Raw genomic sequence first — 19,291 nt, 5'->3', positions numbered from 1 at the left:
ATGATTTCTATGGAATCTTCTGCTCCTGAGATTCTCTCTTCCATCTCTTGTATTCTGTTGGTGAAGCTTGTATCTACAGCTCCTTGTCTTTTCTTTTGATTTTCTATGTCCAGGGTTGTTTCCATGTGTTCTTTCTTGATTGCTTCTATTTCCATTTTTAATTCCTTCAACTGTTTGATTGTGTTTTCCTGGAATTCTTTCAGGGATTTTTGCAATTCCTTTCTGTAGGCTTCTACTTGTTCTCTAAGGGAGTTCTTTATGTCTTTCTTGAAGTCCTCCAGCATCATGATCAAATATGATTTTGAAACTAGATCTTGCTTTTCTGGTGTGTTTGGATATTCTGTGTTTGCTTTGGTGGGAGAATTGGGCTCCGATGATGCCATGTAGTCTTGGTTTCTGTTGCTTGGGTTCCTGCGCTTGCCTCTCGCCATCAGATTATCTCTAGTGTTACTTTGTTCTGCTATTTCTGACCGTGGCTAGACTGTCCTATAAGCCTGTGTGTCAGGAGTGCTGTAGACCTGTTTTCCTGTTTTCTTTCAGCCAGTTATGGGGACAGAGTGTTCTGCTTTCGGGCGTGTAGTTTTTCCTCTCTACAGGTCTTCAGCTGTTCCTGTGGGCCTGTGTCTTGAGTTCACCAGGCAGGTTTCTTGCAGGGGAAAAGTTGGTCCTACCTGTGGTTCCAAGGCTCAAGTTTGCTCGTGGGGTACTGCCTAAGTCCTCTCCTCGGCGGCAGCAACTGGGAAGATCTGCGCCGCTCTTTCCGGGAGCCTCCGTGCACCAGGGTTCCAGATGGCGTTTGGTGTTTTCCTCTGGCGTCTGGATGTGCACAGAGTGCAGTCTCTTCTGGTTTCCCAGGCGTGTCTGCCTCTCTGAAGGTTTAGCTCTCCCTCCCACGGGATTTGGGTGCAGAGAACTGTTTATCCGGTCTGTTTCCTTCAGGTTCCGGCGGTGTCTCAGGCACAGGGATCCTGCCGCTCCTGGGCCCTCCCCTACGGGAACCCAGAGGCCTTATACAGTTGCCTCTTGGGCCAGGGATGTGGGCAGGGGTGGGCAGTGTTGGTGGTCTCCTCCGCTCTGCAGCCTCGGGAGTGCCCACCTGATCAGGCGGTGAGGTCTCTCTCCCACGGGGTTTGGGAGCAGAGAGCTGCTGAGCTCTAACTTCTGATCCTCCTGCCTCTACCTCCGGAGTGCTGTGCTCATTACCATACCTAATATTCATGCAAGGCTAGGGCTCCACCCAGGGCTGAGCATGCTAAGCAGGTCCTCTACCAACGGAACACATCTTCCAGCCCTGGACATTTCTTTGTTACCTTAAAACACAGCACATACTACATACTAACGTACAAATGAACACTAACAAAAGAAAGGCACAAATAAAAATTTCTAATGCACATAAAACATAAAATAAATTCAACTAAAAGTATAAAAAGGTTTTTTTCCTTAATTTTCCTTAATTATAATCGAGTTCTGAAGATCAGCTGTTGTGAGGTCCAGTAATGCATTCTTCTAATCCCAGCACTTGGGATGCAGAGGCAGGCAGACCTCTAGGAGTTGGAGGCCAGCCTGGTCTATACAGTAAATTCAAGGACAACCAGGGCTGTGTAGAGAAACCCTGTCTCTGAACACCAACATTTTTAAAAAGAAAGGAAGAAAACAAACTGTCGCAGGGAATACTATTGATTTAAGTTCATCTTTGAGTTCTTGCATTAAGCTATTGAAATCCTCACCGAAAAGCAGAAATACTTAAAATATTCTCTGATTGTATGTGAACTTTGGAAGAGTGACATGTGCATTTATAGACAGACACACATCCCCTTTTAAGCACCAAGTGTCTGGTTGGGGGAATGACAAGAGCATCTCCTCAGGGTTCCCATCCACCCCACAACCTTTTTCCATTCACTGCCCCATGTCTCCTCTAGACTGGCATGGACCCCTCTGCAGACTCGTTTGACTATTACTGGTACTGAGGGGGCTACCATCATGTCTCTAAGTCAGACTCCTTCATTCTAAAGCTATCCATTTACAATGAAATCCAAGTGGGTCTCCCGTCAGTCTCAGGAACAAATGGAACCTACCAGAAGCAATTTTGAAGGTGGTACAAACCACCTTCAAGGTAACAAAAGAAAGCCAGAGGCAAAGCAACTCCTGGCTCCTGCCACTTTCTTTATGGAGGGCAAGCACCCACGTTGGAGTGCTTGTAGACATTAAAATAAGTCCTAGGGTTTAGGTTAATGTTAAACACCCCTGTCTTTGTTACTGGACATTAAAGGATGTTAAAACCTATTTTATGTTCATTAAAACACCCTCTCATGCCCATTTCTGAGTTTAGCTTTCTCACTTAAAGATCTTTTTCTCTGACATTAATAATTAACCAGAGAACTAATTTACCCAAATTCTTCAAACTCCGTTTATTTAGAAGGAAAGTGGTCACAGGAAGGTCATGCCCGTGGGTTTATGCCGCTTCCAGCCATGGGCCTTTGGGGACTACTTTGCCTTTTAATTTTCCTGGACAAGACCTGGGGACAGGAACAAACGTAAGTAAAATGAGTGATCATCATTTTCTTAGGCACCGTAGTTGTGTCAGAGGTTCAGCGGAGTTGTGCTCATTTGAAAACAACCGTCCCCTTCTCTAATGGTAAATGAACAGCCTCAGCCCCATACAAAGCCATGGAAGTGATCGATTTGGTGAGGGGCTAGCACCATGGCCGTTCCTGTGGGACAGCCACCTGTAAAGATGACAGGAATGGCTATTCCTTCTCCTGTTCAGCAGGAAGGAAAAACAAGATGGTCGGTTCCCTTGGCATTCAGTACTTAACTTGTCCTTGATGCTCAGTTTGCGCTGTCCTGGGTCTAAGGGCAGTTTAGCCAGGGTAACTTGAATACGGTGGTCATATAAACCTAATCGTTAGTGACCATACATCTAATTAACGAGAGATCAGATTATTTTATAGAGGGCCCCAAAGCATTCCCATCTCAGGGATCAAATTCAAAGCTATGGTCGTAATGACTTCTATACTCACGACCCAACTTGTCATATAATTTCACTGTTACCAAAATCTTGTCCTTTTAAATGGTGATTGTCATGTGTACAGATAGCTTAGTATTGGAAGTTAACTGAACATTATCTCACTGAACTTATCTATCAATCTGTCTATCTATCCATCCATCCATCTGTCTGTCCATCCGTCCATCCGTCCATCCATTCATCCATCCATCTGTCCGTCCATCTGTTCGTCCATCTGTCTGTCTGTCTGTCTATCTAAAGATGAGGTTTGGCTGTGTTGTCTAGGCTGGTCTCAAATCACATGCCTTCATAAATCTCTGGCATCCGTCCCCTGGTTAGCTGGTACTACATGTGTTTGCTAAAATGCTGAGCCTGCTGGGTCCACACACGATGACAAGCCCACCAGGAAAAGTGACTGGCCAAAGTTCACCCTGATAGGAAGAGAGGATTCTTACTGAGGTTTCCTGTTTGCCACTTCATTTCCTCCCCAACTTCAACAGAAATGCATCTCTAGAGAGGCAAATGTAAAGACAACCTAGACAGATGTCAAAGCAAGCCGCACAGGTCTACTCCGAGATTTTACCACAAGACCACAGTTACCCCCATTACCTTAGCTTTTTTTATTTATTCCTTTTTGACAGACATGCTCAGGGAGCTTGAGATTCAATATCAGAACCCGGGCTTCGGGATTTGTGTCCTAAGTGAATTCTTCCTGGTCTACCGCATTGGCCCTTATATAAAAGGGCCTCTCTTTCTCTGAAAACATGAGAGAGTGTGACATTTATAGCACAGTGGTTAACCGCTCGGTGATTCTGCAAACGTTTTTGACCCTCATTCTAGCTAGCTTTCTTACCACTGAGACAAATACTGGACCTAAGCAATTTAAAGAAGGATTTTACTTCAGAAAGACTTCTGAGGTTTTAGCCATCACCTACTGGAAGGGTATGACAGACAGGGTAGTTCCTGTTGGGGCAGCTAAGAAGTAGAGAGAGGATGCTACACTCAAGAGGCTACTCGTTCCTTTGCACATGATCCGTTGGTTGACAATATGCTGTCATTATCCACAGGGATGTGGTTGACAGTCCCTAGTTAGTTAATTCTCCGCCCAAACAACCCATAGACACAACTGACCAGATGTGCTTTACTGAGACTTGAGACGTTTTTCAGTCCATGAAAGATGGTGCCCCGAACAACTTCCTTGTCATGGGTTCTTCAGGTGGAAGAGCTTGTATTCTAGGTGAAGAAGCAATGAGGGAATGAATGAATGAATGAATGAATGAATGAATGACACAATGACCGAATGACTAAGTAAGGGCAGGTAGTTTTAGTATTATGCAGAAAAAAGGGCTTACAGAAGCCTAGGGGTCACTGTTTTAAAGCAAATCTAGGAAAGGATCTCTTACAAAGGCCAGATGCAAATAGAAATGGTTGGTCCTGTGCCAATGTCTGCAGAAAAATAGGAACAACCCAAGTGAGATCCCTGTCTATGTCAGTTCAAGGGCCTGGGCTGCTTCTGAGAGTGCGAAAAAAATAGGCAAGGTGAACTTTCTAGCTATGCGGGGGCTGCTGCATCCATACGGACCAGCTTACATGGAGGGAAGCTCTGCAGCCAGTGCCTTAAAACATTTATGTATTTGTGTGTGTGTATATATACGGGAGAGGTATACGCATGCACATTACACAGCAAACATGTGGAACTCAGAGAACACCTAAGAGGCAGGTCTCTCCTTCCACTGTGTGGGTTCCTGGGATCAAATGTGTGCGTGCATGGGCGCATGAAGCTAGTGTGTGTGTGTGCGTGCTTGCTTGTGTGCATGTGTGTTTGAAATTTTCTGAATTTCAAAAACTCTTGATTCAGATTAGGACAGCTGTTGAGAGTCTTAGTTCTAGAAGCAAACTGCTCAAGTTCAGTGCAGATCATTTAAAGGTCTTAACCCTTAACAAACTAACATCTTCGTTACTAAAGAGCTAGTGATTTTTAAGGCTTAGAAAATGTCCTCCGTGTTCATAGAAGCTCGCAATAACTCTTAGGTGGTGGGGCATGGGGAGTAGTGTGCCCAGAGTCTGCTGAGACTCTCAATTATTGGGGTTAACACATTTATTTTCCTAGGTGATCACATATGCAGCTCTTCCTATTCAAACTAGACACTCTTGCAATGAGTTCCCAATGGCATCACCCGTACTTCTCAGTTGACAAAGCACTCTTTAAAACATTGTTTCAAAAGCTTGCAGAGAGGAAATCCCCCTCTTGTAGCAATTGCTTGGAAAAACAAGAGAGCAATCTATGGTTGGCTAACCCTTGGACTGTTGCCTTCAGTGTTGCTTAGCAGCTGAAACAGACCTGGAGGTAAAGTCCCAGCTCATTCATTTATAAGCCAAGTGACCTTGAGGGAATTAACCTCTGGTTGTGTATAAAATGAGAATAGCTATGCAGTCTGAATCATTCCCTTCTTGTAGAGGTTAAGAGTCCCACGTAAAATGCTGACAGGCTCGCCAGCATCTGAGGACAGCCTGAATCTGCCGTTACTGTTAGCATTACTGTTGTATGTTATTAATGCCACTGACATTATTTTAGCCCTCAAAAGAACCTTCATTTACGGATCTCCACCTTTGTCTGTAGCTATCTATCAGTGTAAGATATTTCTAAGATTCCCTCCTGTTAGCTGATTTGTGATTCGAGTCTCAGACTAGTGACTTCACTTCGACTGTTCTGTTCACAAACAGCAAGTTCAACGCTTGGTGCCTATACTAAAAATCTTCCTGGCTTAGAAAAAATGACCAAATTTACGTATTTTAGTCAGCACCGTTAACTCTTCCGTGGGTGCATCATCCCAGGAAGGTCCTATTACAAAGAGAACAAATACAAATATATACTAAATATAAATCAATCTCTTAGCTGCTGCCTGGATTTAATTTCACCCTGTTCCTTCCTGGAAAACTTGTTTTTTTTTCCCAGCATAATAAATTTTGACTTTCAAAATATTATTTTTATTAAATAAATTTTTTTTGATTACAGATTTCTCTGTATAGCCCTGACTGTCCTGGAACTCACTATGTAGACCAGGCTAGCCTCATGCTGAAATTAAAGGCATGCGCCACTACCACCTGGCTTAATTTTTTTTTAATTAATCTGGAGTGAAAGAAAAATAGCAGAATGTAAGAAAGCCTTCAAGCAGAGGTAGTGAGCCTTCTCTTTCCTGTTTTGACAGCTACGTCATTTCAGCACCCAAAATCTTCCGGGTCGGATCATCCGAAAATGTCGTAATTCAAGCCCATGGCTACACCGAAGCCTTTGACGCAACGATCTCTCTGAAAAGCTATCCTGACAAAAAAGTGACCTACTCTTCCGGCTATGTTAACTTGTCGCCGGAAAACAAATTCCAGAACTCAGCACTGTTGACAGTATGTATTTATTCCTTGTTTTTTTTTTTAAATGTATTTTTGGTAAAAACTTACGCCAAGTTCGAGCACTGGTAAAATTGCATTCATTAGCATCATCCCCCAGCTGTGGGGTTTCAAGATGGTTACCAGTCACTAGTGATGGATGAAGCACAGGGCTCTGAACAGAAAAATTACGTTGGGTTTTGTGATCTGGCCATACTCACATCCTCAAAAATAAAATATTCTCTATGAAAGCATTTTGGAGATGAACTGAAAGTACTTTTAAAGTGAACATTAGACATGGAAAAGTGTGAACTGAACAAGCATATGATCTGGAGTACACTGCTGGAGGCTTGTTTGAAATGTGTTAAACTTTACCATTCTGAATTGTACATACATAACCCTCATGCTGTGGCTTATTGACTCCCGTGGACAGCAACTCTCACTGAAAACACAAAGAATAAAAAGAACAAACCAATCAAATAACTTTTCATTGAGACATTTTAGTTCTGTTTGGTTAGAAGCAAGATTTCAACTTTTTTTTTTGAGCGTGTTCACTATGAATACTGATGGATTCATATACACAAATTCTTTTAAGTATGCCATGTGCTTTGACCACGGTGCTCTCCCTCAGCCTCTCCTCTCCTTCCCTTTCTTTTCTCCCCCTCCTGCTTGCTCGTCAAGTCTCCCTTCTATTTCTTTTTTTTCCCTTCTATTTCTTTATGTCAGTGTGTGTGTGTATCTATGTATGTCAGTGTGTGTGTATCTGAGTGTGTGTGTGTGTGAGTGTGCATGCATGTGTATATGTGTATGTGCATGAACATGTGTGCATATGTGTACATGCATGTGTGCGAGAATGTGTTGTGTGTCTGCGTGAGTGTGTGTGCACGTGTGTGAGATGATTGAGTGTGTGTATGTGCATGTGTGTGCACATGTGCATGTATGTGCGTGTGTGTATGTATACGTGTACAATCTAGGATCCACAATGACAAAAACCATGCAAACATGCAGTATTTGTTTCTGGGTCTGGCTCATTGCACTTACTCTGAAGACCTCTAGCTATACCCATTTCCCAGCAGTTGTGTGGCTGACTGAAACTCCACTGTGGGCATGTACTGCAGTTTCTGCATCCGCTTATCTGTTGATGGACAAGCAGACTGGCTCTGAAGCTTGGGCCCCATGAGGGGTGCAATGACAGAGACAGATGTGGAAGCAGCTCTGTGGCATGTACCCCTCCTGGTGTATACCCAAGCGCTATACCCAGTTATCCACCTCATAGCTCTGTTTTTGGGGCCTTCCACACTGCCTTTCCCAGGGACTGCACCTATCCACGTCCCCACTAGCAATATATAATATAATAAATGTAATATACCCATTTCTGCACATTGTCACCAGCATTGACCATTTTTTTTGTCGTGATAATCGTTTAATGGAGTGAGATGGCCTCTCAATCTCATTGGCCTCTGCAGATGGCCAGGGATGTAGAGCGGATTTCCACAGGTCCATTCATCACCTGTGCTCCACTGTGGACGAGCTGTGTGCTCGTGTCCCTAGCCAGTCTGTGACTTAGGTTGTTTTCATTTTCAAAGTTCTTTATTCCAGATACTAATTCTCTATCCAACAGACAGCACAAAGGTTTCCCCTGCTATGTAAGCCATTTTCTCTCTTGTTCTCTTTGTTCTACAGGGAAAAAAAATAATTTTTCAATTATGTTTTTTAGTTCTGGGTATTGCTTATTTCCTGAACCGTTGGGGCCAGTTTGCTTCTTGTTTTTCAAATGTATTATAATACAGGTTTTCCAAGTTTATCCTGATGAGTCTGAAGTTTGTTAATATCTGTGGTAGTGTCTGTATTTCATCTCTGGTTTTAGTTTACCTATGCGCTATCCATCATCTGTCCATTATCTATGTATCGATCATCTATCTATCACTTACCTGTCTATTATGACATTATCTGTCATCTGTCTATATGTATGTAATCTATCCTCTCTCTGTCTCTTCTAATATAGCTATAAACTTGTGAATCTTGTTCTTAGATCAATTTTAATTTCAATCGCATGACTGTGTTTTTGGGAGTGGGTGTGTATGTGACAAGAATGCTGGTGCCCACGGAGGTCAGAAGTGTTAGATCCCCCTGGGGCTGGAGTTGCAGATGGTTGTGAGCCACCTGATGTGGCTGTGGGAGCCTATCGGGTCCTCTTGCAAAAGCACTACCTCTTTTCCACTGAGCAATTGGCCCAGCCCAGTCTTGTCTTTTCAGAGAAACAATTCACTCATAAAATTCATTTCTTCCCATCTACTTATTTGAAGTTTGACTTGTTCATGTTCTTTAAGAAGGTGGAGTGCATCATTGTTTGTGATTTCTGATTTTTTTTAATTAGATATATTTCTTTACTTATATTTTAAATGTTATTCCTCTTCCTGGTTTTCTGTCCATAAGCCCCCATCCTCTCCCTTCCCCTCCCCCATATGTGTATTCCCCTCATACATACCCCTTACTGTCCCCCCTTACACCCCTGCACTGGGAGTCCAACCTTGGCAGGACCAAGGGCTTCCCCTTCCACTGGTGCACCAACAAGGCTGTTCTCTGCTACATATGCAGTTGGAGCCCTGGGTCAGTCCATGTTTAGTCTTTCAGTAGTGGTTTAGTCCCTGGGAGTTCTGGTTGGTTGGCATTGTTGTTCTTATGGGGTTGCAAGCTCCTTCACCTCTTTCAATCCTTCCTTTAATTCCCCTCAAGGGAGTCCTGTTCTCAGTTCAGTGGTTTGCTGCTAGCATTGACCTCTGTATTTGACATGCTCAGGAGAGATCTATATCCAGTTCCTTTCAGCATGCATTTTTTAGCTTCATCAATCTTATCTAGTTTTGGTGGCTGTATATATTATGGGCCACATGTGGGGCAGGCTCTGAATGGCCGTTCCTTCAGTTGTTGCTCTAAACTTTCCTTCCATATCCTCTCCTATGGATATTTTTTCCCCTTTTAAAAAGTAGTGGGAGCATCCTCATTTTGGTCATCCTTCTTCTTGTACTTCCTGTGGTCTGTGGATTGCATCTTGGGTAATTCGAGCTTTTTGGCTAATATTCACTTATCAATGAGTGCATACCAAGTGTGTTTTTTTAATGCAGGCATTTATAGCTATAAAATTCCTTCTGAGAACTGCTATCCTCCAGGTTATTTTATGTTTTCATTGCTATTTGATTCTCGCAGGGTTTCAATTCCTCTCCTGGTCTTCGAGGACTTCTTCATTACTCAGTGATGAGTTGTTCAACCTCCATAACTGCATTTTCTATCATTTCTCCCGCCCCCCAACTTGTCGTTTGAATCCACTGTCCTTGGATAGAATCAAAGAAATCATTCCAACCTTTTTATTCAGCTAGACAGGCTTCGTGCCCTAAAAAGCGGTGTGTTTCAGAAAAAGTTCTGTGGGTTACTGAGGGAAAAAAATATGTTTTCTTCAATGCTTCAGTAAAATATTCCATGGATGTTTGGTTGAGCCTCTTTGACATAAAATACCATTTAAAAATAATGTTTCTTGGTTGGTTTTGGGGAGGGGGGTCTGGTGAGAGTATGACACTGAAGGCAACCATGATTACTGTGTTTATGTCAGTCTGTGACTTTCATCCAGGGGTGTTCGCTTTATGCTCTGGATGAGCTCATGTTCAGCGCACATATGTCTAGGATCACCATGCCTTCCTGATAGATTGTTGCCTTAACTAATATCAAGTCTTATCTTTTTGGCTAGTTTTTTTTTTTTTTAAGATTTATTTATTATGTATACAGTATTCTGCCTGCATGTATGCCTGTACGCCAGAAGAGGGCACCAAGATCACATCACGGATGGTTGTGAGCCACCATGTGGTTGCTGGGATTTGAACTCAGGACCTCTGGAAGAGGAGTCGGCGCTTTTAACCACTGAGCCCTCTCTCCAGCCCTTTCAGTAGTTTTTAAGTTTATTTCTTTTCAGGTGTCACGGTAGTGGCACTTGCTAGTCCATCTGCTTGGAATTCCTTTTGCCCCTTCCACACTAAGGTAGCTGTCTTTGCCAGTAAGGTGTGTTTCTTGCAGTCAACAAACAGAGAAGTTTTATGTTTAGGATCAGTCTGCCACACTGTGCTTTGTGGATGGAGAATTGAGTCTATTGTTATTCAGAGTTACTATTGAAAGATGTATTGCTAAACCCTATCGCCTTGTCCTGTAGTGTTTGGTGCTCTCTGGTCCTCATTTGTGCCTTATTCTTTCCTGTGGCTTAATGTTTCATCTTTCTCTTCGTGGTGAAGAAGCCTTTCGAGTGGCTCTAGGACCCTGATACGTGGTCATAGCTCTTTTAGCCAGTGTTTACTGTCGGAAGGTTTTCCTTACACTTTACTTATGAGGGATACCTTTGCTGATATAGTAATCTGATTTGGCAGTTGTAAAAAATACATCACTTGCGCTCTCTTGGCACTTGGAGTTTCTGCTGAGAACTCTTCTTTGCCCATGAACAATGACCTAGGTGTTTTTTCATGGTGCCCCATAAATGGTAAATGTCATGTTCATACTGTTATTTTATTATACTCATTATCTGGTTGTGCTAAGTGATCTATCTGTATTACCTTAAACCCACACCTTCCACTTGATCCCCTCTACTGGACAGGGCTCACCTTGAATTTTTAAATTCATCTTGTTGAGGTTTTCATTTCGATTTGATTTGTTTTACTATTTCTTTTTATTGAATTCCCCTCTCATGTTTTCTATTGGCTTCTTTATTTCAATTCATATTTTTTATTCTCTTTTAATTCATTCAGAAATCTATTAATGTACTTTCTGAGTTTCTTGAACATTTTTATAATTGTTATTTCAAATTCTTTGAGTCTTCATCTAATTCACATTCATTGGGACCCATTTCTGTGGCTTGGTAATTTGGGGGATGAGTCGTGTTGTGATTTTATATTTCTTTTGTTTCTTAAATTGAACTTGAGCAACTGGGATTAGGTCACTGATTATGTCTTTTTTAAATCACCTGTAATTTTTTCAGTTAAAATATTTCCCCCTTCAAGGGGGACCAAGTTGTAGTAGGGCTGAGTTGTTATTCCTCCAACTCTAGGCTGGGAATCTGGCCCAGTGGCCATACTCTCAGCCCACATGCTCAGGGGACCAGACAAGGTCTCCGTTGCTACTCTGAGAGTAGAATTCTAATTGCAGAAACAACCACAACTGATAAGCAGGCCTGCTATAAAAATACAGTAAGAGTACATTACTGTATTAAAAACAACCACTCTTTCAACACCAATACTTTTAGGACAATAAAGGATCAAGGATAGTATAGCGTGAGTTAGGTGTTAGCTATAAAAGTAAGGATGAAAGGAAATATCAGCTAAAGTACTTTAAGTTAAGTCAAATGAGCTGTTAGCATCAAAACAAGGAAAGATGGGGAGAAATGTAAATGGGGATCAATAAAGAAGAAGAGAGGAATGAAGCAGCCCCAGTTAAAGGTGGAATGAAAACAGAAAGGGTTAAAAAATGGAACCACACAACCTAAAAAATCGCATCACCAGAAAGAGACATGGGCACTCCTGTGCACTCTGGGAGAGTAAGGCAGTGCGGTTGTCTACAGCATTACATTTAGATATTAAATAGCATCTGTCCCTGTGCGGTCACTTGTCTCAGTACATATGGACTATCTCCATAAAGCCACGTGTGTGTTCAGGTACAGACTGTCTTCATGTGGTCATCACATGTGTGTATTCAGGTACAGACTGTCTTCATGTGGTCATCACATGGGTGTGTTCAGGCACAGACTGTCTTCATGTGGTCATCACATGTGTGTGTTCAGGTACAGACTGTCTTCATGTGGTCATCACATGTGTGTGTTCAGGCACAGACCTGTCTTCATGTGGTCATCACATGTGTGTGTTCAGGCACAGACTGTCTTCATGTGATCATCACATGTGTGTGTTCAGGTACAGACCTGTCTTCATGTGGTCATTGCATGTATATGTTCAAGTACAGACCTGTCTTTATGTGGTGTGGTCATCATGTGTGTGTGTTCAGGTACAGACTGTCTTCATGTGGTCATCACATGTGAGTGTTCAGGCACAGACTGTCTTTATGTGGTCATTGCATGTATATGTTCAAGTACAGACCTGTCTTTATGTGGTGTAGTCATCGTGTGTGTGTGTGTGTGTGTGTGTGTGTGTGTGTGTTCAGGCACAGACTGTCTTCATGTGGTGTAGTCATCACATGTGTGTGTTCAGGTACAGACCTGTCTTCATGTGGTCATCACATGTGTGTGTTCAGGTACAGACCTGTCTTCATGTGGTCATCACATGTGTGTGTTCAGGTACAGACTGTCTTCATGTGGTCATCACATGTGTGTGTTCAGGCACAGACTGTCTTCATGTGGTCATCACATGTGTGTGTTCAGGTACAGACCTGTCTTTATGTGGTCATTGCATGTGTATGTTCAAGCACAGACCTGTCTTTATGTGATGTAGTCATCGTGTGTGTGTGTGTGTGTGTGTGTGTGTGTGTGTTTGTGTGTTCAGGCACAGACTATCTTCATGTGGTCATCACATGTGTGTGTTCAGGTATAGACCTGTCTTCATGTGGTCATCACATGTGTGTGTTCAGGCACAGACTGTCTTCATGTGGTGTAGTCATCACATGTGTGTGTTCAGGTACAGACTGTCTTCATGTGGTCATCACATGTGAGTGTTCAGGCACAGACTGTCTTTATGTGGTCATTGCATGTGTATGTTCAAGTACCGACCTGTCTTTATGTGGTGTAGTCATCGTTTGTGTGTATGTGTGTGTGTGTGTGTGTGTGTGTGTGTGTGTGTGTGTTCAGGCACAGACTATCTTCATGTGGTCATCACATGTGTGTGTATTCAGGCACAGACCTGTCTTTATGTGGTGTGGTCATCACATGTGTGTGTGTGTTCATGTACAGACCTATCTTTATGTGGTCATCACATGTGTGTGTGTGTTCAGCACAGACTGTCTTTATATGGTGTGGTCATCACATGTGTGTGTGTGTGTTCATGTACAGACCTGTCTTTATGTGGTCATCACATATGTGTGTTCAGACACAGAGTGTCTTTATGTAGTCATCATGTGTACAAGGGTGCACTATTCTCTGTGGTCGCACACCTCAGCACAGGGGCCATCCCTCTCCAGTTTGGACACTAACTCTGAATCATCTTGGTTTCCCTTTGCCTATTTGGCTTGGTCTTTTCTCATGAGAGCTGAACCTTTGTGGTGTTAGGTTTCCTGGGCTGATCCTTGTGTCATAAGTCCCAGAGTCAGAAGCTGAGAGGAGTCTTGAGGACTCTGGTGCTAGAAAGGGCTGTTGGTGTGTTTTCCGCTGGCACACCCTCCAAAAGCCGGAAGCACTTGCCACCCTCATCCCTGTTCTGCAGAGCTAACGAGCCCCTCACTCTCCTCTCTGGTTCAGACATTTCAACACTGTATCTAGAGGTAGTCAGCCAGAGCCAGAATAGTCCCGATATCCACCCTGGATTCCGGGAGAGTGCTTTGACTCTAGAACTACCCAGCTCTGTTCCCATCAATTCCAAAGAAGAGATCCTAGCACTCAGTGGGATATGGCATGGGTATTTAGATCCCAGATTTCTGTCTGGCTGGACTGCAGATCTGCCCAATCATTCTGGTTTTGTTTGTTGTTTCTGTTTGGTTTTTTTACTTCTAGACTGTGCCCACCCCTGTGTGTGTGTGTGTGTGTGTGTGTGTGTGTTTGTTGCACGCATGTGTGCAGGTGACCATACCAGATGACAACTTCAGCTGTGGATTCTCGGTTGCCATCCATCATCCTTGTTTTTTTGACAGGGTCTCTCACTCTCACTGGCCTGGAGCTCACCAAGTAGACTAGGCTGGCCAGGCAGCAATCTCTAGGAATCTGTTTCTACCTCCCAGGTTCTGACCCAAAACACCCAGATTTTTTGTAACATGGGTTTGGGGCCTTGAATTCTGGACTTCATGCTTGCAAGATAAGAAGTTTACCAGTTGAGCTATCTTCCCAGGCAAATCTTCAGAGTTCCTACAGTAAACAAACGACTTTCAATTGCTTAAAGGTCAATTTTCATCATGACATTAGACAGTGAAGGGCTTTTGGCAAAACTCTTGTAGCTCTTGGTACATTTTGTTGCTTCTGTTTGTCCACTGGATTGGTTGGTTTGGGGGATTGGGTTTCGCTAGGCAGCCCAGAGTGACCTTGAAGGTCTGATCACTGGGCTTTGGTGCCAGGCTATACCGTAACTTCCTAAATGTTGTAACTCGAGTATTGTGTTTTGGTTCTAACAAGTTGGCTGTGGGTTCGTGGCATGCTGAGAGTGATGCCCTTCCGTGATTATTTTTACAGTTACCGCCCAAACAATTTCCCAGAGATGAAAACCCAGTCTCTCACGTGTATCTGGAAGTTGTGTCAATGCACTTTTCGAAATCGAAGAAAATACCAATAACCTATGACAATGGATTTCTCTTCATCCATACAGACAAACCTGTTTACACTCCAGACCAGTCAGGTAGAGTATAAATCGTGTGTGTGTTTGTGTTTGTGTGTGTGTGTGTGTGTGAGTATGTGTGAAAATTGACATTGCATTTTTAGACCTTTTGGACACGTGAAATTGAGTGGAGAAAGGTTTCTACCCCTGACTCCCACATCAAAAACAGTCCTTAGTCCCTAGTTGCTTTTATATTTTCAAATAGCACTGTGGGTTTTTATTTATAGAGAAATTTCTAAACAGAGTGAAAAATCAAAAAGTACATTTACTGCCGCACCCAACCTCAACCAGCAAGGAAGACACGACCACAGGAGATCTTCTTCAAGCAGTTTTACTCAGGAACCTTTATACAATCTTCTGACCTCTATCTCTTCTGACTCTCTCTCCTTCTCTGACTCTCTCTCTTCTGACTCCCTCTCCCTCTTCTGACTCTTTCCTTCTGACTCTCTCTCTCTCTCTCTCTCTCTCTCTCTCTCTCTCTCTCCCTCTCTCTCTCTCTTCTGACTCTCTCCCTTCTCTCTCTTCTGTCTTTCTCTCCATTCTGACTCTCTCTCTTGACTGTCTCTCTACCCGGGGAACACCCTGCACCACACTTAAATAGCTAGCACTGGCCAGTCCTAGCGAGCCACGTGGGTCATGTAGATAGGCTGTCACTATGTGGAAGCTAGTGGGCCAGGCAGACATAGCCAAATAAGGACTTGTTTACTGCAAGGAGCGCTCACCGCTCACCGTTGGGAGGGTGGAAGGCGGAAACCAGCGCCATCTTTGAGGTGCGGCACGTCGCAGCTCTCTACAATTTACCACATTATCAGTTATTTCTAAGGAGATAAAAATCCTCCTTGCAGGCTGCTGGTGGTGCACACATATTTAATCCCAGCACTGGAGAGGCAGAGGCAGGTGGATCTCTCCGAGTTCAAGGACAGCCTGCGGGGTTGGGGATTTACCTCAGTGGTAGAGCACTTGCCTAGCAAGCGCAAGGCCCTGGGTTCGGTCCCCAGCTCCGAAAAAAAAAAAAAGGAAAAAAAAAAAAGGAAAAAAAAAAGGACAGCCTGGTCTACTGAGCTAGTTCTAGGTCAGCCAGGGCTACACAAAGAAACCCTGTCGGGAGCGCGGTGGGGGGCACTTCCTAAGCATTACTCATTAACAAATGGATTTTATTGCAAATAAAATTTTAACAAAAATATGAACTGTGTTTATAAAAAATGGGGAGAAAAAAACCCACCCAGCCTGGGGAAATTAGATGTTTCAGAAGAGACAGGCAAGATCATGAGAATGTGTGAGTGTTAATATTCAAAGGCTATTTATCAATGAGAATATCAGTTAAAACAGTGCCATAAGTCATAAATCTTCTGGTACAGAGGGAAGGGGGAGTAACCAGCCTAAACCCTGTGGTTGAGGAAAGCCCTGATTTACACAGGAAAGTATAGATGCTTCTCCTCATGTTCGCGTGTTTACAAAATCAATTCCTTCGTCTCTCCTTGCACATCAAGGGTGCTCTATGAGAGACGTGTATATGGAAGGAGGAAGCAATGAGAGTCCGTTAATAAGATTGTTGTTGGGGAAGGACAGAGAAAGGAAGGCAGGATCCGAGTGCTGCACTGTAAAGCCACCACGTGATGTGCTAATGTTGATGGTTCTGGATGACGTCAGCGGTGACGTGATACAGCTCTTGCTATGATTGGCTCAGGCAGGAAAAGTCTGGAGAGGATGAGGATGTCGTTTACCAAAATAGTATGAGCTCTTGACTGGCAAAAGACAACTGAGGACTAGGGAGATGGCTCAGCAGTTAAGAATACTGCCATTAGGGGTTGGGGATTTAGCTCAGTGGTAGAGTGCTTGCCTAGGAAGCGCAAGGCCCTGGGTTCGGTCCCCAGCTCCGAAAAAAAAAGAACCAAAAAAAAAAAAAAAAGAATACTGCCATTAATAAACCCAGGTTTGATTACGCACAGCTCACAATTTCTGTAAGTCTGGTCCCAGAGGAATCTACCGTCCTCTTCTGGCCTCTGAAGGCACTGCATACATCGTACACAACTCCCAGACACACAAACTTTTTTAGAGTTGAGGGGAGGGGAAAGATGATGATTTTTTTTTGAAAAGGAAAATCTACAGTCTCATTTCAACCCAATTATACACAAAATTAAGAATAACCTCACCTTCCCCTCCTATCACAGAGGATGCATCCTGGAATGGGTGCCATCTACACTACCCACCACTCAGGGTCATCACTCTTGTATAGCAGGTATGTAGTCTAGAGCCCAAATCCCAGGACCTTTCTTGATTTTTAAGGCTTCCTTTGGGAATGACCTCGTGTTTTCCCATCATAACTTGACTGATAAGAAAATCTGGTGTCCTTACTTACTCTAGTTAACAAGATAACTTCTTATAAATATTTTTCTGTTGATGACAGATAGCAAAATAGAGTAGTTAAAAAACAGACTCTGGCGCCTGTTTTGGTATAATTAAAAAAAGGTTTCTTTTATCCCACACCAGGGCTGGCACCGTAGGACCACATGACATCTGTTACATATTTTCATCTCAGTCAACAAAGCATCTCACCCACTAATCTCCATCCCATATCACACTGCCAATGGCTACTCTCTGAAACCAGAAGCAATCTCTAGTTCCCAAGGCAGGTTGCCACCACGCCAGGCATACACATCCCAATTCCGTGATGGGCCCGGTTTGTCCTGCCACCACTCACTCTCTTGACCTCAAGTCACCATGTGAAAGAACACGTCACGCAAGAACCTCAGATCCAATTGATAAGATATAATTGCCCATCTAAACAGCACAAAATTCTGTACACATCCATCCATTAAGAATATTGATAACAACTTGTAAATGTACAGAGAGAAATCTTAACATCCCCTGCCACGTTCTCTCGGCTGCTCCCTCTCTCTGGCTCCGGTCTCCTCCTCTCTCTAAAACTTTTCTCCCGCCTATCCTTCCTTCTCATCCAATGACAGGCCTCATTCTATGCCTTCACCTGCATAATGACATCAACCTACAGGTGCCATTTTAATCGGGGTCAGATCCAAGCATGAGTGTTTGTTGACTATGTAGTAGCCTGTGAATTAGCCTCTCACAGCCCGTCTTCTTTTTCTGGGGAAAAAAAAAGATAATACACTTTGCTTCATGGAGTTGTACCAATATTGATATAGGTGGGTCATGTCCATAATGGGAGGGGTAACAGCCCTGGGCAAACAGCCCTGAATTTATTAAAAAGGCTAAGCAAGCCAGAAAGAACAAGCCAGTAAGCAGGGTTCCTCCATAGCCCCCAGTTCAGTCCTTGCCTCCAGGCCTCTCCCTTGAGCTCCTTCTCCTTCAGGGATGGAGTATCACCTGAGAGCTGTGAGCTGAAACAAATCCTTTCTCCTCCAACTTGCTTTCAGTCAGAGTGTTTTAGTCCCACTGGATTTTGTAAGTAGAAAAAACATATACTGTCTGGATCAAACTGCCCATTTACTGCTACTCTGATAAAAACACCTCATACTCCCATCTAACCACATGGTAGCTACTTGGTAAACAGTCACAGATACAAGTTATTTACATCAAGGATGTGTTCCCAAAGGCCATTTGCAAACGTATGTAACACAGTGAACCGTATGTTAAATTCAATACAAGTAGTCCCTTACATGAATCCGAAGGGTCTCTTTTTTTAAATATACATTTTCATTTATGGATTGTGAATACAGCCTTTCAAATGAGAGTTTCTCATTAAGGACTGTAAAATTAAATATATATACATACATACTGGGCCTGGTGGCCTAAGCCTGCAATCCCAGCTATGTGAGAGGCTGAGGCAGGAGGATTATGAGTTCAAGGCCACCCTGGGCTTCAGGGTGAGTTCAAAGCCAGGCTAACAAACTAAATGAAACCCTGACTGAAAAGTTAAAGTGGAAAGATGGAGTAAATAAACGAATGAAAGATAGAAACTGTGCCTGCTAGTTTCTGATGATGCCACATGTTTTTTGCAGTAAAGATTAGAGTCTACTCTCTGAGTGACGACTTGAAGCCAGCCAAACGGGAGACTGTCTTAACTTTCGTAGTAAGTATTTTCTTTCTGTAAATAATACTTTAACTTGTTTATTGAGGAATCTCCCTCCATGATTCCATCCTCACTAAATCATCGGATGCCACTAAACAATGTGAACGAAGCATTATAGATCCGCGCCTCTCCGACGGACACATAGGATGCTCATCCAAGCTAATTATCAAGGGGAGGATGCTGATCTAAAACATCAAAACCCATCCTTGGTCTACTTACTTTTTAAAAGCATGCCCATCAAGAAGTAATCAACAGGGCCAGACAGTTGGCTCATCGGTCAAGAGCTCGATTGCAAAGGTTGTTCTTGCAAAGGACCCAGGTTCAAGCCCTTGCACCCGCATGAAGGCTCACCACCTACTCAGA

The 19,291-nt window shown here is 43.3% G+C and overlaps 1 protein-coding gene across 1 annotated transcript in view; it reads left to right on the top strand.

Moving 5' to 3' along the window:
- The first annotated feature begins 2,396 nt into the window (after window positions 1–2,396).
- C5 (complement C5) overlaps window positions 2,397–19,291 on the top strand; it is a 91,295-nt gene continuing 74,400 nt past the window's right edge. Inside the window, exons 1-4 of the mRNA NM_053020.1 lie at window positions 2,397–2,534; window positions 6,214–6,406; window positions 14,739–14,901; window positions 18,858–18,928. Coding sequence (NP_444179.1) covers window positions 2,455–2,534; window positions 6,214–6,406; window positions 14,739–14,901; window positions 18,858–18,928 — 507 coding nt within the window. The 5' untranslated portion in view covers window positions 2,397–2,454. The remainder of the gene's footprint in view (window positions 2,535–6,213; window positions 6,407–14,738; window positions 14,902–18,857; window positions 18,929–19,291) is intronic.

Source organism: Rattus norvegicus, chromosome 3 (assembly GCF_036323735.1).
Source record: "Rattus norvegicus strain BN/NHsdMcwi chromosome 3, GRCr8, whole genome shotgun sequence".
In the NCBI taxonomy this organism is placed as follows: domain Eukaryota; kingdom Metazoa; phylum Chordata; class Mammalia; order Rodentia; family Muridae; genus Rattus; species Rattus norvegicus.
The sequence above is the reverse complement of the archived record's forward strand: the minus strand, read 5'-3'. Positions and strand labels throughout refer to the sequence as shown.